This window comes from Rhinoderma darwinii, chromosome 13, assembly GCF_050947455.1.
Source record: "Rhinoderma darwinii isolate aRhiDar2 chromosome 13, aRhiDar2.hap1, whole genome shotgun sequence".
NCBI classification, from domain to species: domain Eukaryota; kingdom Metazoa; phylum Chordata; class Amphibia; order Anura; family Rhinodermatidae; genus Rhinoderma; species Rhinoderma darwinii.
In genome coordinates, this window is record NC_134699.1 from 48,348,786 (window position 1) to 48,373,387 (window position 24,602).

At 42.4% G+C, this 24,602-nt stretch overlaps 1 protein-coding gene across 2 annotated transcripts in view; it reads right to left on the reverse strand.

Annotated features, from left to right (window-relative positions):
• The window catches only part of CYTH1 (cytohesin 1), a 36,426-nt gene extending 18,335 nt beyond the window's left edge, over positions 1 to 18,091 (reverse strand). The window contains exons 1-9 of one of the 2 annotated variants that reach the window (XM_075845979.1): positions 17,765 to 18,091; positions 8,567 to 8,649; positions 7,688 to 7,752; positions 5,960 to 6,026; positions 4,715 to 4,833; positions 4,048 to 4,128; positions 2,724 to 2,836; positions 1,314 to 1,462; positions 1,037 to 1,149 (exon numbers count right to left, since the gene is read on the reverse strand). In XM_075845979.1, coding sequence (XP_075702094.1) covers positions 1,037 to 1,149; positions 1,314 to 1,462; positions 2,724 to 2,836; positions 4,048 to 4,128; positions 4,715 to 4,833; positions 5,960 to 6,026; positions 7,688 to 7,752; positions 8,567 to 8,649; positions 17,765 to 17,783 — 809 coding nt within the window. In that variant the 5' untranslated portion in view covers positions 17,784 to 18,091. Of the gene's footprint in view, positions 1 to 1,036; positions 1,150 to 1,313; positions 1,463 to 2,723; positions 2,837 to 4,047; positions 4,129 to 4,714; positions 4,834 to 5,959; positions 6,027 to 7,687; positions 7,753 to 8,566; positions 8,650 to 12,874; positions 12,979 to 17,764 lie in introns of those variants that run through there. The other variant, XM_075845978.1, reaches the window with a different exon arrangement.
• Positions 18,092 to 24,602: the final 6,511 nt, after the last annotated feature.

A 24,602-nucleotide genomic window follows, 5' to 3' on the forward strand; every position in this document is an offset into this window, starting at 1 on the left:
AGTCTACAGGGCCTTGAAAGAGCAACGGCCCAGCGCCATTTATGCAATGGCCCAGCGCCATTTATGCGCTATACAACCGGGTCCACCAGCGACAGAACCACGGCTGGTTAGCAACTCTCCACTATGGCTCACAGAGGGTTGTTTCAGATGGAGTACATGACGTCCATATAACGTAAAAGGGGCCATCAAGGTGAAACAACCAATTTTATAACACCTTATACTTTCTCTCTGTATCTGACCAGTTTTGGTCAGCACCACAACACTCCAGGTCTACCTGAATGACGTAAAGGGGTTTTCCCCATGAAGAACATCTATGACCTATCCACAGGATAGGTCATAAATGTCAGATAGATGCGGAGCCCACCTCTGGGACCTGCACCTATCTCTAGAACAGGGCCCCCTAATCCCCGTTTCAGCTTTTTGTGCTCACGCTCACTCTCGGCCACTTCTTGATTACATTTTCGGGAGTTACGGAAACAGCATATCTCACTCAGCTACGCTGTTTCCGTAACTACCAAAGTAGTGAATGGCAGTTATGGAAGAGGAGTAGCATGCGAGCTATGCTGCTACATACATGATAGCCTATATGCTTCACCAAAAGAGAGCCCGGGTAATACATGTCTCTCTGTTCTTCCTTTACAGAGTTGCGTTAACTCCCCACTCCTACTCTATATCTTATATGTTCCTACCAACTATTCATTTTTCGCTTTCGAGGAATCCTGAAAAATGTAAGAAGGACTCTATCAGATATACATCTACCCCAAGGAGTAATACTTAAAATGAATTTTCTGCGAACCAACACAACACTTTCTTCTATAGGTCTAATTTTCTATAGGGACAGGAACCTCAGCGTAGATAAACTGGCTTTTAGGTTCTTGTTCTCATGGTGGATTGCCCAATAACTCAAGGATCTGTGTTAATTTTGATTAATTAAGGTTGATTTAATTAATTTTTCTCGATTTTTGCTACCTCCCACAACCACTTCCTACAAAATCCAAACTCCAATGCGGCAGGACACAAACAAAAATGAATCTCACCCAATTTTAAAAGCCAGCCCTCACGATCTGGGTTAAAGAATGTGTGAGTTAGGTCATTTCCGTCATCTTCTGGAATTTTAAATGGCTCATTCTTTATACTGTCATACAAATTCTTAAAAAAAAAAAAAAAAAAAAAAGAAAATAATTTATTCCTTAACAAGTTAACAAGATAAGAATCCATTACAAGTCCACCCGCCATAATGAAAGAAATCATTACAATATATGTGCACATTAGATTTTTTTCTTCTGTACATTATATAGCACATTTGTACCAACCTTCAAAAGGTCCTCGGGTAGATCACCTCCATCATTTATGCCCCGGTTCATAGCAATAAATCGATCAACACCTGGTTTATCCTTGACATTGGGATTGTGCAGACTGGTATTTAACATGATGATAGCAAAAGACAACACGTAACACGTGTCTGTGGGCAAAGGAAAGCAGACGTTGGTGTTTGGAATAATAAGCCAATTTAAACAAGTAGAAAAACAAATGAAAGTATAATAAATTAGGTGCCATAGTGAATAGGAAAAGTATGTATCAAAATTTAGGAAAAGAGATTAACCCATTAGTGACGGACCATTAGTGTTTTTACGGCTGCCACTAACGGGCTTTATTCCGATGGAGTAGCCTTTTTACAGCGCTGCATCGGAATAAATACACAGCGCCGGGAGCAGTTAAATCTTCCTGCTGGGAGCCGCCCCACTTGAACGGGCGAGATCGATATCAGTATCGATCTTGCTAGTTTATCCCCTCAGATGCGGCGCTCAATGGCGAGCGCCACATCGGAGTGGTTTTGGAGGGAGGGAAGGCACTCCCTCTCTCACCCCACCGGCACACTGTGATAAGATCGCAGGGTGCTGGTGTCTTCCATGGCAGCCGGGGACATAATAAAGGCCCCCAGGTCTGCCTCTAGTTAATGTCTGCTAGCAGATGCCTGTCCGTTTTGAACGGACAGGCAGTAATAAACTGCAATACAGAAGTATTTCAGTGTATTATAAAAGCGATCAGATGATCGCATAGTGAAGTCCCCTAGTGGGATTAATAAAAAAGTTTAATAAATTAAAAAAAAATCTAAGTGAAAAAAATGCAAAACCCACTTTTCCCCCTTACAAAATGCTTTATTATTAAAGAAAAAAAAAAGGAAAAAAGTTACACATATATGGTATCACCAAATCCGTAACAACCCCAACTATAAAGCTAATACATTATTTAACCCGCTCGGCAAACGGCGTAGAAAATAAAATAAAAAACAATGCAAGAATTGCTGTTTTCTGTGAATCCTGCATTAAAAAAAAAATGTGATAAAAAGTGATCAAAAAGTTGCATCTACTCCAAAATGGTACCAATAAAAACTACAAGTAGTCCCGCAAAAAAAAAGCCCTCATACAAGCATATCGACAGAAAAATAAAGTTATGGTTCTTCAAATATGGAAACACAAAAACGAATAATTTTGAAAAATAAAAAAGTGCTTTTACTGTGTAAAAGTAGTAAAACATACAAAGTCTATATAAATTCGATATTGTTGCAATCATAACAACCCGCTGAATAAAGTTATTGTGTTATTCATACCACACGGTAAACGGCGTACATTAAGGCCTAAAATGGGCTGGTCACTAAGGGGTTAAAGAGCTCATTACAAAGTTTCGGAAGAGAATTCAAGACAAGCAAATAAACTATGAACCTGTAGACTGAAAGACTCCGGGGTTACACTGACAGTAACGCTGTGCAAACGCTTCCATCATGCGATCGATCTTCTGGGCTTCTCCTGGTAAGCGAAAACTCCACAGGAACTGACTAAATGAGACAGAAAGAATAAGGTTAGAATGATCCGGAAAAAAAACCATAGTTACATAGTATGACTCCGTATAGAGGTATTCACACATCTGATATTTTGCAGGAACATTTTCCTGCATACACTGGGGCAGAATTACTACTAAGCCTAGATCTAGAATGTGTAGAAAAATGTGTGTATTTTGGCGCAAATTGGCACAGTTTGGAAGTTGACACCTCACAAGACACTTTTTAAAAAATGTTCCAAAAAGGGGGTGTGGCTTGGCAGGAAAGTGGCTTAAAATGCGCCAATGTGCGTCAAATAAGCACCAAAGAACTAGCACAAAATTTGGGCACAAAATAAGCCAATTCAGAAGAGGTTTAAGGAAGCGAAAAGTGACTAACAGGTCACGCAAGATGTGCCAAAATTATAATGTAGAATGCACCCCTGTCATAAATTTGGCACATTTTTTGCCTGCCTGGTCTAAGTTTAGGCTGTCTAACTATTACTAACTATTAGTAAATGGGGCCACGGTGTATTTTTCAGTATGTAGCATGTTCCAACAGATACCTTAATCCACAGCGTATATGCCAAAGAAGCACTATTTCCAGTAAAACCCTGTTCTCATGAGCATCTAGACCCCTTTTATGCATGCCATTAAGGGAATGGTCTTGGCAGCAGCTACCTGGCACTGGTTGCTACAGTTGAGTTTACTATCCACTAATACCCCCAAAGCCCCCATTTCTTACCGGTCAGTTCAACCTAGGGTTTTCCAATTTAAAATGTAATGGCGACATGAGTTTTCCCTTATCTAATGCACAACCTTACACATTTATCTGTGTGAAACGTCTTTTACCAGTTTTCTGCCCAAACTTTTAACTTATCTGAAGCTACTTTACCGTTAGGCCACGTTTACATGCCAGTATTTTGCATCATTATTTGGAAGCCAAATCCAGAAATGGGAAACACATAGAAAAAGTATCATGGAAAACTTCGCACCTCTACCGTGTCTTGGACCAATCCTGGTTTTGGCTTCCCAATACTGATGCAAAAAACTTACCAAAATTCTGCTCTGTGAAAGTGGCCTTAGTATCATCTGCAAATAATTGATAGGTTATTTTGTAAACCCCCTGCAAAGTCATTATTAAATATATTATAAGAAACACGGCCCAATATGGACCCCAATGGTACCGGATATTAGAGACCAGTAAGCAATTCCAGTCAGTTAACTCACCGAAGCGCTTGAACCAAGTTAAGGTCTGTGAACTCGTGAAGCTCCACAAACGCATGAAGTATACGGATGTTGAAGTCATCTCTAAAGATGTGCAAATTACAAAAAAATTAAACACAGATTTTAAGAAGATGTAAGGTCCCTATTTGACTTATATAAACAATATAATAAAACAATTATTTTATCATCATCATCTTCTTAAAGATAGCTAAACGTTCGACAAACTTCTGACATGTCTCTATGACATGTCAGAAGTTTGTCGAACATTTAGCTACACTTTAAATACACAAAACATAATTAAAAGATGAGAGACGCAAGATCAGGCAGAAAAATCATTATTCTAAGGCCCCATGCACACGGCCGTGTCCGTAATCACGGTCCGTGATTGCGGGCACGGACGGCCCCGAACAGCCACATTTGCGGGTCGTGCTCCCATATAAAGAAAGTATGGGAGCACGGTCTGTGAAAAGCAAAGGTAGGACATCTATCTTTTTTGGAGGCTTTCTACAGCCCGGACACCTTCCCGCAAATATACAGGAATGTGTCTGTGGTCAATAGAAATGAATAGGTCCGTAATTACGGCCTGTAATTGCGGACTAATTCTACGGTCGTGTGCATGGGGCCTTAAATGCTCAGTTACCTCAAGAAGAACGAACGTATATGAACTTACCTTTCCCCCAAATAGTCTCCAATAGCGGTTTTGTTTAATCCTTCCCCTTTGTACAAGAACGGAGCAATGCTCTCACATGTATTTGTCAGCAGCTCATTCTCAATCAAGAACTTGATACCCTACAAAGAAAGATGTATAAATGGACTTATTAATGTAGAACAAGTATTCCTCTGTATTGCTGCAGTATGTGCTTAGGGTGTGTTCACATCAGCGTCACCCTTCAAATGATGGGTTTGTGCAATTGCCGCTCCATTCAAAATCCTTATCACTGCGATCGTGCAGTGAGGTGGAACAGGAGTCCGGATTCCCGATATGGTGATCAGAGGGGATTTCAGTGGTGTGACCCACAGCGATCATACATACAGGTGATAAATATGCTTAGCGGGAACAATTCTTTAAAGGGGTTATACTATCGGACATTTAGGACATATCCACAGGATGTCAGATAGATGCGGGTCCCACCTCTGGGACCTGCACCTATAACTAGAACGGGGCCACCTAAACCCCGTTCTACCTCTCTGTGCTCCGGTTGACTCGTGCAATTCTCGACCATGAAGAAGAGACGTACGCGGTTTCCGGAAGTCCCATAGAACTGAATTGTAGTTACGGAAACAGTGTAGCTCGCACACTACGCTTTTTCCGTAACTGCCATTCACTACTATGGGACTTACGGAAACAGCGTAGCTCAGCGAGCTACGCTGTTTTATTCTACTTCATGATCGGGAATCACACGAGTCAGCCAAAGCACAGAGAGGTAGAAAGAGAAGGGACCCGCATCTATCTGACATATCCTATGGACATGCCATAAATGTCCCTTATGGGAAAACCCATTTAAGCTTTATTAACCTAAAATCGAGACAGACCCTTTAAGGGGTTAAACAGGCATTATTGCTGTCCTGCCACGGTTTATAGCCACAACTGCTGACAACGTGTCTGTACTTAATCTTACGCAATGCCCTATGAAGCGTAGGGTCCCTGCAAAAAAAACAAGCCACGCTGGTGAACTTGCTGCAATCATGTATTATAGGGTCACACGTCTATTTCAATGAACGCCATTTCCTCTACAGCGACATGTGCAGCAATAACAGCGGACTGTCGTGGCAGCGAGCTTTTGGGGAGTTCTATATCTTTATTGAGTTCTATACTCTTTATCGATTTGAATCATGACGAACTAATCCCTGATGAATAAATGCATAACAGGAACCCCCAAGAAGTTACCAATATAACGTTTTACATGCTGCATACCTTTTTAGGGTCCATATTGAACTTTTTTCTTCCCATAGCAACTTGTTTATTCTTTTGCATATTTTTCCTGTTGAGCAGTGGACAGTTCGTATTATAGAAAGGCAAGATATTCCTAATGAATCACAACGACTGTATATTTTAGGGGTTTTTTTTCTTCAACATTTTCAGGTATTTGAATGTGATTTTTTTGTCAGAATCCCTTCAAATTAGGAATCCCTCGATTACCTTTATATTCGAAGATATTTATTGCCATGGGCGGAGTTCCTAGAAACTGCATCTTATTGGCTATGCTTTGATGACTGTACTGTAACCCATTGCAATGTCTCACAAAAGAGGACATATATAAATGCACTATATTCAAAAATGATAATACTAGATTAAATATGGACATTTAAAGCACTCTATATATATATATTCGGTATCTAATGATAGGAAAAAAAACACTCAACGAGTATAACCTTATTTAGTTAATGCTTTCTATCTGAATTTTTTCTTAGTTGGGTCATGTGACCTCGCTCTGACCTGATAAAATCTACAGCAGTTAATGTAGAGAAGAGTCAGCCTCTTCACTTATATGGGCTGTACCAACAGGTTCTCCACAGAGAGGATACAGAAACAACTGTCACTAACTACTGATGAGAAGACACATAACTATTATACAGTTATAAGTCAGGAGGCGGAGCTGAAACCTCCTTCATTATAACTGTATAATAGTTATGTGTCTGCTCATCAGTAGTTAGTGACAGTTGTTTCTGTATCCTCTCTGTGGAGAACCTGTTGGTACAGCCCATAAATCGGGAAGTGAAGAGGCTGACTCATAGGCCGGATTCACACGAGCGTTTTCGGTACGTGATATATGGACCATATGTCGGCAGTATTTACCGGACCGAACACACTTCAGGGAGCCGAGCTCCTAGCATCATAGTTATCTATGACGCTAGGGGTCCTTGCCTCGCTGCGGGAAAACTGTCCCGTACTGTAATCATGTTTTCAGTACGGGACAGTTATCCCGCAGCGAGGCAGTGACACCTAGCGTCATAGATAACTATAATGCTAGGAGCCCGGCTCCCTGCAGTTTGTTCGGTCCGGGTAATACTGCCGACATACGGTCCTTATATAACGGACCGAACACGCTTGTGTTATCTCCCAATTATGTCTCTGCCGTCAAAGGAAGAGATGACCGAAAATTCAAACGGAAAGCATCGCTTCCTTTTGAATTACCATTGATTTTAATGGTAATTCTTTTGTTTCAGTTGGATTCCGTTTGCTTCCGTTCCGCTAGGTTTCTTTCTTTTTTACGGAAGCAAAAAAGTGCAGTCTGCAGCATTTTTTCTTCCTGAAAAAACTTTCCGTTTGGATTTTTGGTCATCTCTTCCTCTGACGGAAGAGACCTAAACGCAAGGCAACGCTAGTGTGAACTTCGCCTTATCTACATTAACTGCTGTCGATTTCATCAGGTCAGAGTGAGGTCACATGACCCAACTTAAGAGAAGAATTCAGATAGCAAGTATTACCTTATATAGATTTTACTTTGAGTACATACATTGGGGGGAGACATACATAAAGATAGAAAAAAACAATCCATACGGGTTCACACAATTCACCTAATATAAAAGATACACCTACAATCTGATGATCCTAGAAGATCTATGTAAAGCTACGTAGAGTCTATCGAGAAAAGAAAAAAAATGTCCGTTGTGTGCGAATAGAAAGCAAGATTTTGCTCACCTCTCCTCCATGGTTCCCAAATTTTCAATTTCATTTGTAACTTCTGCTATCTCCTCCTTGAGTCTCTGAAAAAAAAAAAAAGGACGGACAGTTTTAACAATTGATAAAAATTTATTATATTGCTTTCCAGGATATGTAGATTCTAAATATTAATTATGAGTAATTCCTATCATTTAGAAGCGCAAATTCCTGAAATATTTTCATCAGATTATTACAGCTGTGCTTTCGTACAGTGGCAGTGCACCCATGATCCCAAAAAAGCATGTGGAGGTGCCTGAATTCGCTCAAGCCCTACGTCAGGTGCCATTATGCTAATATGCAGGAAGGGGTTAACTCTAAAAACCAGTCTCTCACAAAAGTCCGTTCAGCTCAGACCTGGAGTGGCATTGTGCCGAAATCAGAGAAAGGAAACAGCAGATTGGCGTAAAACACAAAATGCCGTTCTCCATCCTAACCCACGTAAATCAAAAAATTAGGGGGCCAAACTTTTTATTGGTTTTCTCTGATGGATAAATTATGTTTAAAGGATTGGTAGGATTATAGGTTGGACTTGATAGACCTGTGTAGTCATTAGTATTCTCAAAAAGTTTCATGAAATGGGTTGTACAAGATTAGAAAAACATGGCTGTTTGCTTCCAAAAACAGTGCCACACTTGTTTTACAGCTCAACCCGTTTCACTCCAAGGGGGCGGAGCTGCAATTCCAGAAAGGATCCAGGGACAGGCGAAGCAGTGTTTCTGGAAGTGAGCAGCCATGTTTTTCTAATCCTGTACAATCCCTTTAATTTCTTACAACATTTTTTTAAATTTCCACATATTATTAATTTCATCCCAGAGCAACGTATTGTTTTCAAGTTGATAACAAAAGAGGATATATCACCTGTATATCTTCCAGCAATTTCTGCTTTCTACGCTGGATGTTCTCAAGTTCCTCTCGCTCCTGAGGCGTCAAGTCACTGGGCACTAGAGAAAAGTGATCATAGTTTATTTATATACATATTGATCCAATATTATAATTCTTTGTGTGACTGTTTTCTATTAAAACACCTTTTTAAGCAAATCATTTTAGCTGAACTGACGGATTCGGCTGAGAGAGAACAATACAGCTTCTATGTATACAGGATACATAGAAGCTGTATCTTAAAAACTGAAAAAATAATAACAAAAAGTGAATTTAAAGGTTGCGAAAAAACACAAAATACATTCATTTAAGAAAAATAATAAAAATTATTTGCTTACAAAAGGTGTACATAGCTGTTTAGCAGTGCAAACCCCAAGTCACTGCTGATATGTTCAACCTGAACTCTGCCAGAATTGTTGTGACATCCACATTTCTAGATGATCTCATCTATAATAACATCCCAAAACCGGTCTGGTCTATACCATGACTGAGGTGATCACAACACACACATACCTACACACTATTAGGAACATTTCTAAAAACAAAAATGCTTCATCCCCTCATTAAGGGTGGTCACCAGTTTAAAGGGGTTTTCCAACCAGTAAAAATTTATGGATTTCCGTTTTTTTTGCCGGAGGAGGAGGAGCAGAACTAGGAAACCTAGCAAACGGAAAGCAACAGACAAAAGAATTACCATTGAAATCAATGGTAATTCTAACGGAACCGTTGCTTTCCCTTTAATCTTTCGATCCTCTCTACCTCTGACAGAAGAGAGGTAAACGTACACTAATGCTAGTGTGAACTTAGCCTTATCAACGAATAGTAGGCCCAGCTTAAGTTGTACAAAGGGTTACATTCATGAGGTTACCCCTTTAAAAGACAACAAGGGGTCAGTGAAGAATGCTAAAGAAATTACCTCTATCTATAATAATAATAATATAAAAAAAAAAAACACGCAACCGTTGCAGCCGTCATTGCCATGTGGCCGCTGCTGCGATGTAATCAGAGCCCAGTGAGGAATCACAGGCCTGTCAGTACTGGAGTGCCATGAAGTACATTTTTAAGTCAAGTGCCCTCAGAGGAAATCAAATATGGTTTGCAAGTCACATGGACAAAAAAAAATCTATTATGTGGCTTGTTCTGCTATCTGTGGGTGGATAATAATAAATTGTCTATTTCCGTTCTTCAATTTATAATATGATTTACCTTATTGGAATATCACATTAGCAACAGTAACGTTTCCATGGGGATAATATTCTACTAATGACTAAAGAACTAACATCCGGCATTGAACATAACCCTTTATTACATTGACGAATATAGGAGTGGCATTGCTGTAATGTGGCTGTGCAGAAATGAAAGCAGAAAAGGGAAGCGCGGCAGGATTTGCGAACATGAGACATAAGATCATTCAGATCATCACTATTATTTTGTGTCAGCTCCTTTCCGATGTGAGAAGGATGACTTATAGTCTTTTTGCAACACTTTTTGTGAGCCATGAAACAGTAGGACTTTAAATAAGGGCATTTATAGGATACCCTATAGGGTTAAACCAGATTTCAGGAGTGCTGGTGCCGAGGGTGGCGTGGTCAGTAACCAGTGTTTATGGAAGAGAATGCGTCAACGATGATTGGAAGAGAACCCTTTACGGGTTCTCGGCAGTGGTGCTTAAAAAATGTCGGTACCATTATTAACGCACACTAGACTTAAACATAGCAGTAACAAGATCAAATAAAACGGTCTAAAAAGACATTATTGGATCAAGTCTTTTTACACACGACCAAGATCAGGCCGCGAAAAACAGGCCATGTGTCTCAACCACGGTACCGGTGAAAGGGACTCCAGCTATCATAGACATTTATGATGCTAGGTGTCCCTGCCTCCCATCACCATAAATGTCTACGATGCCAGAAGTCCCGTTCACCTGTACCGTGGTTGGGCCGGGAAATCCGGCCGACACACAAACCGTTTTTCGCGGCCCGATCTTGGTTGCGTGAAAGAGGTATTAAACTCTGATTTTGTTTTGTCGCCATTCCCTGCGGGGATCAGGGCGGATACGCTGTACGCATTTACGCAGCGTATCTGCCCTGTGTGAACATGGCCTAATAATGCTGAACCAAGAGGGTGTCTGTTTAAAATACCCCCTTAAAGGGAACCTGTCACCAGCATTTCACCTATTAATCCAGCAATACCTGGTGGTAAAGGGTGAAAAATCATTTCTATATAACCTATAATTGTCTTCTTAGTCGACTCTGTAGCTTTAGTATTCAGTTTTTTAGTGTTGCCACACCGTATGCTAAAAGAGTCAAATCTTGGTTTGAAAAGAGTCAAATCTTCATTCCTCAAGTCTTTCCGAGTTTTTCCCACCTCCTTACTTTTGATTGACAGCTCCTCGCCTTCCCTAGCACCCAAAATCCTGCGCTTGTGCATTGATGTCCTTTTCTGGTGTGTGCGCACAAAGGGACACCGGATTATTGCAATAAAAAGCGCAAAATGTTTGCAATCCGTTATTTACAGTCGGAGGAGGTGTTTAGGAGAGGGGATAACGCCAATGAACTTTTGATAGCAGCGGCCAGTGAGGGATAAGTAAAGTTCAATAGGTGAAATGCTGGTGACAGGTTCCCTTTAAAGGGGTTTTCCCATGAAGGACATTTATGACATATCCACAGGATATGTCATAAATGTCAGATAGATGTGGGTCCCACCTCTGGGACCCGCACCTATCTCTATAACGGGGCCCCCTAAAACCCGTTCTAGCTTTTGGTGCTAATGCGGTCTCTCGGCCACTTCCTGACTTTATGGTCGGGACTTACGCAAACAGCGTAAACCATTTGCACCGGATCAGTCACTATTGATGGCCTATCCTGAGAAAGCTTTTTCCCGGTAGCCATTGACCAACAGGCCGACCATGCTGCCTCCGAAGACAGCCCACCATTCTGTATGTACGGTTTACACATCAATATTTCAGGATTACTGTGCTCCGTTTACATGGTGGGAAATATAAATGGCACTTTATAGAAGACGTCAATAGGAAACAGCTGCTTCTGTTCAAGCATATACAAGACATGCACATTTATATCAAGTACTGAAATTGGTAATGCATATGTAACCCAGTATAGAGCTACAGAAAATATATTTACAGCTTCTTAACCCCTTACTGCCTCAGCCATTTTTCAGATTTTCACTTTGGTTTTTTCCTCCCCACCTTCCAAAAGCCATACCTTTCCATCAATACTGCCGTATGAGGACTTGTTTTTTGCGGGACGGGGCTTGTTTTGTTTTTAACTTGTTCCCTTAGGGGACTTGAACCAGCGTTCGTTAGATTGCTTGCACGATACACTGCAAAACTAATGTATTGCAGTATATCGTGATATGAAGTCCTGCCGGAGTACAAAGATAGTGGACCTAGGGACCTTCATCAGGCCCCCAGGCTGCCATACCAACCAACATCCCCCAATCACATCAAGGGTGGGTCGTTGGAACGTTACAGGGGGCCGCCCCCTGTTTCTATCAAGTTAAATGCGGTGGTTGCTATTGACCATAGCATTTAACGCGTGCGGGATCACGCTCGAGCGGCATTCTGCTCGTTAACCTGAAGCGTCGGCTGTAACACAAAGCCGACACGCTCGCTCTATGGAGCTGGGTCAGCTCGTGAGCCCGCTCCATACTCCCCCACCCCACGTGTGTCGTGTATATATACGGTGGATGTCTGGAAGGGATTAAAGGGGTGGTCCAGGTTTTTATTTTATTTGCAGAATAGGAAATCATACAGTTTTCAAATATATATGTATTACAAATTCTGCGCACACACATTATAGTGCATGAAGCCCCTATCACAGTAGAATGGTATAGCCCACAGATTAGTCCGGTTTAATGCATCCATAGGCTTATGGAATATGACGGGACATGGCGTCAAGGCAAATAAAGAAGGTAGGCCGCATGTGGAGATGAACCAGAAGTGATTTAATCCAGTGAGCCACGTTTCGGTTTGTGTTAGCCTTTATCAAGCATCTTTGATAAGGGCTAACATAAGCCGAAACTGGATTAAATCAATTCCGATTCATCTCCATTATGTGAGTGCGGCCTACCTTCTTTATTTGCCTTGGATATCGTTTGGGGGAGTTGGGAGCATGCCCCTGGTCTGGCGTGCACCATAGAACTGGAGCCATATTACACAGAGCGCTGTTCCCATCACTGTTTTCATGGTGTTAGTCATGTGACCCCCCCCCCCACACACACATCATGTGACCCCTAGCATTCAGTTAGCGACATGGTTACATGACATACATGTGTTAGCGCCACATAGAGGACACATCCATGAACTAAGTGAATAGGTCTAATGGTGGAATAATGATAAACAACAACAACTTCACTATCCCTGTATTCACGGTCTCTAGATGATTTTTAAAATGGCTGCCTGTCACTAGGGGACGTTGTCACGTTGTTAATAAAGTTAAATATAAAAAAAAGGGAGGTAAAAATAGGTTATAACTTCTGCTCCTCAATAACCGATTAGTCACCTGTTATATACCTGGACAGTGATACCGGAATGCCAGTGGTCACATGATGTGGGTCACATGACTGATGCCACCTTTAGTCCATTCAGTTATCCTATGGATGAATTTCTATGGACTGTGGGCTACACCATTTTTTTGTTTTTTCTTTAGACAAAGGCAACTGCAGTGGTATAAGAAAGGTATGTGATCCGATTTTAAATAAGTATATATTTGAAATCTATACGATTTCCTATTCTATAAAAAAAAAAAAAACAATTTAAAGTGGACAACCCCTTTAAGGAGTTGTTTTCTTCCACAGTGGCATTAGAGGACAGTAGCAATGTACCTGAACCTTAAGGGTACAGAACATCCTGGAACCTCCCAAGTAATTGTTAGGTGTTCATTTCGATCTAAAACAAGTGCAGGCTCATAAATCCTGGAAATTATATATATAGTGTGAAAGGCCTTATTCACAGGAACATGTATTACGTCCGTGATATGCGCGTGAAAATCACGCGTGTTGCACGGTTCTATGTTAGTGAATGGCGCCGTTCAGACAGTCAGATAGAGCCGCACCTATTTCTAGAACGGGGCCCCTTAAACCCGGTTCTAGCTTTCTGCGTTTCGTTGACGCTTGTGATTTCCGACCATATAAGAAGAAACCAGCGTAGTCCGCTGAGCTACGCTGCTTCTGTAACTCCCATAGTAGTGAATGGCAATTACGGAAAAATTTGATTTTTAACGGATCCGTGTTTAGCCTTATTCTGATCTAAAAACAGATCAGCGTAACGAATTATACAACACAAGTGTGAACTTAGCCTATGGCAGAAATACCGTACATGTTTTGAATACATCTTTTACTAAATATATCACTCGTGTCCAGACTTGCCATGTTTACATCCATACACATTCGCACTGGACGGAGAATAAGGCCCGATTCAGACCAGCGTGTCCGGTTTGCAGTCCGCGAAAAACGGACTGTATTTATAGGACATGCAGTGAGTTTCACACAACGGAAACACGCTGCGTGAAAAACAACACGTGTCAATAGTCCCATTGAATTGCATGGGTCCGTGTGCAGCGAGGGATTTCACCACACAGCACACGGACGAGTATTGCGCTCATCTGAATGACCCCTTACAGTCTCTGGCTTCAACATTTTCCCGAAACACCAAAGATATGTTCAAACGTAGCGTATACACTGGACTTTAGCAAAGCATGCCCGATCCTGCGGCTGCGCTGCGTCCGAAGGTTGCAATGGTCACGTCATGAAACGTCATAACAGGAGGACGTCTGGACACAGAGCAGCGGTGCATTACTATGGCAACTCCACGAGGCGAGTTTAGGCCTTTCTTTTTATGGCGCACGCTTTCCGGGGCGGTGAAATTGTCCGAATATACGCACCAAATGAAAGCATTATTCGGTGCGAATATTTAGTCAGATTTCCCTGCATGTTCAGCGTGATACGCCACAGACTTTTCTGCAGCGTATCTGACCCGTTTGAACATACCCTAAGGCTACATGCACACGTTGCGGATTTTGCTGTGGAAGACACGCAGCAAAACCGTAAGAAGTTCACAGGGAAAAAAACGCAGGTGCGTTTTTTACGGCTTGCTGCGTAAATCGCGGCGTTTTCATGCGTATTTCTCCAGAGAAAGCGGAATCGCGAGATAAATTAACATGCTGCAGTTCCAAAAATACGCACCGTGGGTCAACTTACATGCGGGAAAATACCGCAGTGTATACATAAGAGTCCCTGGAATCTCATTGCCTATGCTCTTACTGTATTACGCTGCGGTTTGGCCGCATGCACATACGCGCGGAAAACCGCATGTAATACGCATCGTGTGTTTTGACCCTACATGCACACGTTGCATATTTTGCTGCAGAAGATACGCAGGAAATTCACAGATAAAAACCGCACCTAATCGTGCATTTTTCGGTGCGATTTTTACATTTTGATGCCTTTTTCGGCGCATTTTCATGCTGCGGATTTTGGTGCAATTTTCCTCAGCACTAGGCAGATACAATTCGCAAGCAGAAACACAAGATAAACTGACATGCTGTCGATTTTAAAATCCGCACCGCAGGTAATTTTACGTGCAGAAAAATACCGCAGCGTGTACATGAGATTTCCTGGAATCTCATGGACTATGCTAGTACTGTATTAGGGTATGTTCATACGTGGAGTCAAAAACGTCTCAAAATACGGAGCTGTTTTCAAGGGAAAACAGCCCCTGATTTTCAGACGTTTTTTGAGCAACTCGCGTTTTTCTCTGCGTTTTTTGGAGCTGTTTTCATTGGAGTCTATGAGAAAACGGCTCCAAAAACGTCCCAAGAAGTGTCTTGCATTTCTTTTGACGAGGCTGTAATTTTACGAGCCGTCTTTTGACAGCGACGCGTAAAATGACAGTTCATCGGCACAGAACATCGTAAAGCCCATTGAAAGTAATGGGCAGATGTTTGCCGACCTATTGGAGACGTTTTTTCAGACGTAATTCGAGGCGTAAAATTCCTCCATTACGTCTGAAAATAGGTCGTGTGAACCCAGCCTTACGCTGCGGTTTTGCCGTACGTAATACGCATCGAATGCATTGACCCTAAAAGTTACCGACTGAAATGTTTGTTCAAGCTGAGATTTTATGAACCTCGACCATATGGACAAACTGTGCGTTTATTTAGCAAAACGCGTCAGCAGTCTATCGCATACTATGTCAAGAAAATGGGGAACACGCCAAGTGCCAAATTTAACATCTGCTTTGGTCATTTTTAACAGTTTAACAGTTTTAAAAAGCGTGCACCTTCACGCCACGTTTTAATTCTATATGGGGAATTTATCAGCAAAAATTAAATAATATTGGCGTATATCTGTGCGCAAAAGTTTGTTGTTTCACATTTACACCGTTCACCATTTTTTATAGGAAGAGAGGATCGAAAGATTAAACGGAAAGCAACGGTTCCGTTAGAATAACCATTGATTTCAATGGTAATTCTTCTTGTTTCAGCTGCTTTCCGTTTGTCTCCGTTCGCTGGGTTTCCATCTTTTTTGATGGAAGCAAAAGTGCAGTCTGCAGAACTTGTTTCCGCGGAAAAAAACGAAACCCAGCGAACGGAGACAAACGGAAATCAACTGAAACAAAATAATTACCATTGAAATCAATGGTAATTCTAACGGAACCGTTGCTTTCCGTTTAATCTTTCGATCCTCTCTTCCTCTGACGGCAGGGAGGTAAACGTATACTAACGCTAGTGTGAAAGAAGAATAATTAATCAGTATAATAAAAAAAACGGAAAATACACACAACTTTTTTTGACGGTAGTCATGTTATAAAGTGACATTAACAACTTGCATACCGCTGAACGACGATAAACATCCCAGCAGTAGGCGGTTATTACACGAGGCGCCATCTTTGAATGGACTGCCTTTAAACACAAGCATGCGCCCGACGGCACTGCAGAGCCCTGTGACCAGACTATAAAGGCCCCCAGACTGCCATAGCTGCATGCCCATCAAGCCGTGCTCCAGGCATGGCATAAAACCCTCTTGCACACGACAAAGTGCCACTCGGGCCGTTTTTCACGGACCCATTAACTTCAGTCTGTGAAAACTAACCCAACTGATCTGTGGAGAGATAAAACATGTCCTAACTTTCCACGGATCAGACGGGACTTGGGCGGCGCACACGGTCGTGTGCATAAGGGACAATAGATTGCCTGTCCGTTTATCACGGACAGGCAATAACGCTCTGGTATACCGAGGGCTTATTCAGACGAGCGTTTAACTCTTCTGTACGACGGCCGTTAAAATAACGGCGGTCACACGGATTCATGTATTTCAATGGGGCCGTTCATACAGCCGTTGCTTCAACGGAGCGCGTGAAGGGTCCGTGGAAAAAAAGAGGAACCATCTTATTTTCCTGCGTTTTCACGCGTCCCTCCATAGACTCTAGTCTGTGGGGGATCCGTGATAACGCGTACCGCTCGGGTGCACCTCGGACTTGAAAAACAGCCGCTTTTGACGTCTGAGGTTGCTCGCGCTCGTGTGAACGTAGCCTCAGTATACCAAAGCATTATGAAAGCCATCGCTAGATCGCAATGTGAAATCCCCTAGTGGGACAAATAAACAATATTAGATTGAAATAAAAAGTTGATTACAAACAAGTTAAATTAAATAAAATCATTTCATTCCATACAAAATACATTTTGGAAAAAAAATAATGACACATGTATGGCAGCGCTGCAATCGTAACCACCCGTGTAATAAAGTGAACGTTAATTAATCCGCACGGTGAACGAAGAAAAAAAAAAAAAAAAACTGGCGAAATTTACTTTTTTTCATTCGTCCCTAAGAATTCTAAAAGTTAATCAATCAGTTATATCTACCTGAAAATGGTTCTATTAAAAAAAAAGATATAACTTATCCCACAAAATACGGCTAAATTAATGGAAAAAGTATAAAGTTTCGGCTGTCTGAACGTGGCGATGAAAAATTATGCCAAAATGGTCATGAAGGGGGGGGGGACGGGAACCTCTGGTAATGAAGTGGTTAAGAACAAGCATCAGTATCACAGTATTGATTATAGAAGGTCGGTTTACATCTGATATATGTATACGTGGGCTTGAATCCGCAGCCGTATATACAGGTATAGACGTCCGGGTACGCTACGCTAAGCACACTCACCGTCCGTATTTAACACCATCCTGCCGGCTGGACGGAATGAGGGTCCTGCGCAGACTGCGGGCTCCCGGTTGGTCCCCACTCAACAAGGTGCGACCTAACTAGGACTTTCTGTAATGACAGCTGCAAGTCCCAACACGGCGAGTAGGCGGGGGATGGGCGTACACGTCACCCTGAGGGGGAAGGGTAAAGCTGTCACACCCTGTTCCTGTCACACTCATGACTTTACCCCTGCTGTGCTGGACTGAGAGGAGAGGCTGGAACACACCTGAGCTCAGGGGATATAGTCCACAATGTGCTAATCACTTGGCAGGACATCACTAGTAAGGGCACTGCCCGGCTCTAGAATCACACCGCCGTACATATAGGTCTGAGTTATAGCTGAAAGCTATGGGCCTGTGACAGGAATGATAAGGCTGGTGGATGTGGTACACGTCAGACATTTAGTAAGAGCTGCACCCACACTGTGGTGAGAAACATCCTTCCTGTACGTATGGAAAATAGCGCGCTGTAATGTAACGAAGAAATACCACAAGACCGATGTACCATACACAATACTGGCGCTAATATGAGACCCCCCTCTGTGCCCTCTCCACAAATTTGGAATTGGTACTCCGTTTTAATATGGTAAAAACCCCAAATCCTGTGCTGTTGGAACCGCCTGGCCTAACTCTATATCATCCATACACCATGAAATAACGTCCATGAAACGCCACAGCCGTATCATGTGACGTTAACCAGGACCGTACATCATATATTTTGTATAAAAAGTGTACAGGGACGCAAGCGTAGGGCCGGTGCACATCGCGTTTTTGCCCTACGTATACCGTGTATGTCAGGAAAGCTCCCGTCGTACACTCTAAATGTGTCCATAGGGCTCCATTAGGACAAAAGAGTGTCCTTTTTTTCCCTCCATCGGGCTGGTATATGTCGGTATACCTTATTTTTTGGAGGATGGACTACACTATTCCATCCTGAGGGATCCCACAAAAAAATATTTTGGCTAGACTGGCAAGCTCTTTAGATGTCGTAGCAGCTATAGCGTCTGCTACGGGGCCCACGACATGGGGGGGGGGCCGTGTCCATGCCCGATACAGCGGTAGCAACAGCAAATTCAATAGTATCTGCGTCCTTAGGACGCAGATACTGTTGAACGCTATGGCAGAGCAGGGAGGTATCTCCCTGCTGTGACATTTACTAGGCTACGGGTCTGCATTGTGGAGCAGCTCCGTTCGTCGGCACGGGGCATAGGTGAGTAAAATGTTTTGTTTTATTTGCTTAGGCGGCACTGCCTACAAAAGGGGAGGTGGGTCACTGTATGGCACTATTTACAAGGGGGAGGTGGGAGCACTGTCTACAAGGGGTAGGTGGGGCACTATCTACAAGATGGAGGTGAGAGGCTGTATGGCATCTACAGGGGGGCTGGATGGCACGGTCTACAAGGGGAGGAGGCACTATCCTCCAGTGGGGGCTATGTGGCTCTATCTCCAGGGTGGGGGTGACTGTCTATAGGGGGGCTGTGTGGCACTATTTACAAGGGGTGTGACACTATCTACAGGGGGCTGCGTGGCACTCTACAGGGGGGCTGTATGGAGGAATCTATGGGAGGGCTGTATGGCATTATCTATGGGGGGCTGTATGGTTCCATCTACAGGGGGGCTGTATCACACAATCTACAGAGGGGCACTATTTACAAGGGGGTTGTGTGTGGCAACCAGGGGAGGGGGGGGCCCAGTCAAAAGTTTTCTATGGAGCCCAGTCTTTCCCAGTTATGCCCCTGGTCCGAGTATTTTATGCCTTGGCACCACTGGCAAATCTAAATATACTGGACCTTAAATCAGTGGTCTCCAACCTGTGGTTCCGCAGCTGTTCCGAAACGACATGAAATGACAACCTGTGGTTGTGAGTCTTATCCTTTTAGTTTTATGTAAAAGTTTGGACACTCCTTGTTAAACTAAATGTCCCGTTGAACAACCTCTGTAGTAAACAAAGGCACTGTTAACATCTGCTTGTCTTATAATGGGGTCTGTTGGGTTCCATTGTGGTGTCCGGGACCATGTCAAACGAAGCCTCTGACACAGATGCAAAACTAGACCCAAACTAAAAGGATTAGAAAAACATGACTGCTTGGTTCCAGAAAGAGTGCAACACTTGTACAGGGGTTGTGTCTGGTATTGCAGCTCAGTTCCATTGATGTGAATGGGGCTGAGCTGCAATACCACACATAACCTGTAAACATATGTGGCACTGTTCTTGAAATTAAGCAGCCATTTTCTTAACCCTATAGAACCCCTTTAACGATCACATATTTCTGCGAATTTTAACACCCCAATCTATTTATTTGCTGAATTTATCCCATGGGAGAGGGGACATTATACTGTGGGTGGGGGGGGGGGGGGGCATTATACTTTATGGGGCATTTTTTTTTTTTTATGATGGGGCGCCAAAAGAAAATTTTGCATGGCTGGCCCTGGTTGCAATTGAGTTGTAGTCAGGGCTGGACTGCCCTTCTGGCAGATGCCAGATAAGCCGGTATAAGCAGTGAGCTGCTGCCCGCCCACCTCTTTCTACCCAGGCTCAGATTGACACATTTCCCCTCGCTGGCCGCTGTACTATACAGCCTAGCCAATCAGTGAGAGTCACACTGATAGGCTGGGCTACAGTAGGCTGTGTAGTACAGCGGCTAGCATGAATACTGTGCGCCGCCTAAGGGTGGTATTGAGAAGGTCATCTTATGTGGATATCTTGGTGTAGTGGCAGGTGCCTCAGGAGTCCCGGACCCACCTCCTCAACCCCTGGCCCCTATCATATTTCATTATTTTCTTGCCCCTGCTCTGCATCAGCACGTATTTCCAGCCACCCACATTCATCTTTAGGGGCAGCGCGCTGGCGGAATCACGGCTCACAGAGCTGAGCAGAGAAATAGGCTCAAAAGTAAGACTTTTGAGCGCTGCATCTAAGGGGTTAATCGGCCGGATCGGAGGCTAGCTCCGGGCCTGGCCTTGAAGCAGTGATAGCGTTAAGCAAACACAGCAGCCTGTTAACGCTATGACGTACTATTATGTCAGTTCGCGTTAACAGGCCATCGCCCATGACGTAATAGTACATCACAGGGCATTAAAGGGTTAAAACCCAATGGTCTATTTCCTCTATATGTGGTATACATGTGTGATAGTACAGAGTAGGCTGAGAACTTGTCAGAGTGCTGACATAGGTCAGAATAGACTGCGTGGAAGTGGCCCGCTGTGACACAATAGGATGAATCCATAGCCTTTTCTTCCTACTCCGTTCCACCAGCATCTCACATCGGTCTCCAAATCTGCCAGGCCAAAAGAACACAGTCTATAGGTTTTCAGGACATGTTCAGAAGCCAAAAAAAGAACCCAAAACAAAGCAGATAAATTATACAAAGCTCTCCATGATGTACAAGCAATACACGATGGCATCGGGGTGGTCATGTGACCTTACTTGGTGTGTTTTCAGTGGGTTGGGACAAAACTGTGACAAAAAAAAGTTCCTCCTTCCAGTTTTTTTGTGGACGAGAATAACGAATGGCAAACAAAGAAAAAAAAAAGAAAAACGAATCGCAGACAGACGCAACACGGATGAAAAACGGTCCATTGTTTGAGGGCACAAAACGGACATGATCGTCTGAAAAGGCCCATTACTGAATGCCGTTTATTGGACATATAAGTGTTTTAAAGACAGCCAAACATATTAATAAAAAGGCTAATGGAATACTGGTCTAAAAGAGTAATGCCCAAGTGTTTTACTTAAATAACCCCCTGAACGGGGCATGTAATTGGCAAGGGGGCATGTAACATCGCTGTGACACTGTCCAATCAGCTACAGACAGTGCCACAGCAAGATCGGGAGAGAGGAGAGCGTGTGCGTGCTCTCACTCACTCTTCAACTCTCAGCAGACAAGACTGTGATCTCGCAAGAGATCACACAGTCTTGTTGTCCTAGTCTGCTGAGAGCTGAAGAGGGAGAGCGTGCGCACACTCTCCTCTCTCCAGCTCAAGTTGTGACACTGTCCCTAGCTGATTGGACAGCGCCACAGCGATGTTACACGCCCCAATGCCAATTACACACCCCATTGACAGTTCAGGGGGTTATTTAAATATCGGGTGCCAAATGTAACGGCACCGATATCTAAATAACGGAGGAGGATAGGGAAAAAAATGTAAAGTGCCCCAGGGTTTGTGCAGCCTGGCCTATTACACGGTGCACTCAGGTGAGAGGGTCTCTTTAAGTGGTTTTCCGTGATTTTAAATCGATCGCTTATTCATGGGATAGGCCATCAACGTACGATCGGTGGGGGTTGCGCAGGGCTTCGCTACAGAATCACTTGTATGGACATTGCTGTGTCGGGTAATGCAGAGGGATCCCAGGGGTCTGATCATCACTTATCATACATTGATGAAATGAAAACAACTTTAACATCATGAAACACAACGGACAAGGCAAAATTAATTTAAAAAAAAATTATTTGGGAAATGAAACGTAGTTTAGAAATCTGTTTATTCATTAACATTTTGTCCTTCCTTATTCTTGGAAACAAGATGCAAAACATCAAGTTGTCTGGAGAATCGCTGACCAGCAATTGCAAAGAGCTCGAAATTTGTCGTTGCAATGTGAAAAACAAATCTAAATTGCCTGTGGTTGTTTGCCGGGCCCTGCTGTAGATGGTGAGAAGAGAAATGTGGAGAGTGGACTGGTTCTTATTTTTTATTTTTACCCCTTCCTTCCATAGAGCCATAACTTTTTTTATTTTTACGTCAATGTAGTGGTGTGAGGGATTATTTTTTTTGCGGAAGGAGTTGTAGTTTCTATTGTCACTATTTAATGTAACATATAATGTACTGGGAAACAAAAAATTATTTGTGGAATTGGAAAAAACGGTGATTCCTCCAATGTTTATTTGCGTTTTGTTTTTGCGTCTTTCACTGTGCGATTAAAAACAACAACTTAACTTTATTCTGCTGGTCAGTACGATTATGGCGATACCAAATTGATAGTTTTTTTTTTATGTTTGACTACTTTTACAGAAACGATTTGTTAAGAAAAAAAAATTGCTTTGTGTCGCCACATTCTGAGAACCAGAACTTTTTCATTTCTTCGTCGATTGAGTGGTGTGAAGTTTTATTGTTTGCGGGACGAGCTGTAGCTTTTATTAGTACTATTTTTTAATATATATATATATATATATATATATATATATATGACCTCTTGATCACTTTTGATTAAAACAATTTTAATGCTAAGGTGACCAAGGAAAAAGGGAGCTTTATTGAACTTTTAATTTTATTTTTATGTTTTGTACATCACTATAAACTTCATTGAACTATTTTTAGTTATAGGGGATTTGAACAAGTGATCGTCAGTACAATACACAGCAATTCTAATGTATCGCAGTGTATTGTCTTTTTTTACAGGCTCTTGTTAACCCCTTCCCGACATTTGACGTATCCATACGCCAAACTCGGGTAGGGGGAAGTATGGAACGGGCTTACGGAGTGAACCCGCTCCATACGATGCCGGTCTCGGCTGTATGATACAGCCGACACTTCAGAGTAACAAGCGCAATCACGCACATTTAACTCATTAAATGCCGCTGTCAATAGCGACCGCAGCCTTTAAATAGTTAGAAAGAGGGGGGCAACCCCCTCTAACAGCTCATCGCGTCCCCCGCAATGAGATCGCAGGGTGGCAATGGTTGCTATGGCTGCCTGAGGGCCTAATGAAGGCCCCCAGGTCCGCCATCTTTGTGCTCCTATTAAGCGCTGGCTCCGGCAGGGGTAATAGATGCCTGTCAGAATCACAATATACCGCAATACATTGGTATTGCGGTATATCGTGCAAGCGATCTGACGATCGCTGGTTGAAGTCCCCTAGGGGGACTAATAAAAAAAAAAATCAAATTTGGAAAATAAAAGTTTTTTTTTAATGTAAAACAAAAATTAAAAGTTACATTTTTTATTTTTTTCCAATTTCCCCCTAGAGCATATTAAAGAAATAAACATAATTGGTATCGCCGCGTCCGTAAAAGTCTGAACTATTACAATATATCATTATTTAACCCGCACGGTGAACTCCGTAAAAAAAAATAAAAAATTGTAAACACCAGACTCTATTTTGTGGTCACCTCATCTCCCACAAAAAAATCAAATAAAAAGTGATCAAAACGTCATATGTACCCCAAAATGGAATCATTAAAAAACTGCAGCTTATCCCGCAAAAAATAAGCCCTCATACCACTTAATTGACGGAAAAATAAAAAAGTTATGGCTCTCGGAATTTGGAGACACAAAATAAATGTTATTTTTTACACTTAGGTTTTTACTTGTAAAAGTAGTAAAATATAGAAAAAACTATATATATTTGGTATCGCCGTAATTGTATTGACCTGCAGAATAAAGTTAACAAGTTGTTTTAATTGCACAGTGAATTCCGTAAAAATGACATGTAAAAAACAATGGAGGAATCGCTTTTTTTTATTTTCTACCGCACAAATTATTTTTTTTCCCTGTTTCCTAGTACATTATTTGGCACAATAAATTGTGCTACGAAAAACTACAACTCATCCCGCAAAAATCAAGCCCTCATAGGACAATATAGACGGAATAATAAAAAAAAGTTATGGCTTTTAGAAGGTGGGGAGGAAAAATCGAAAATGAAAATCTGAAAAAGGGCTGCGGCGGGAAGCTGTTAAACCTGGCCAGATCGCATCGCGAGGCAGTCGATGGGCTGTCAGGAGGGGCCGTCCCATTTTTCTATGGGGTAATACAGCTGACACCCGCAGCGTATGGAGCGGGATTGGCTTGTGAGCCCACTCCAT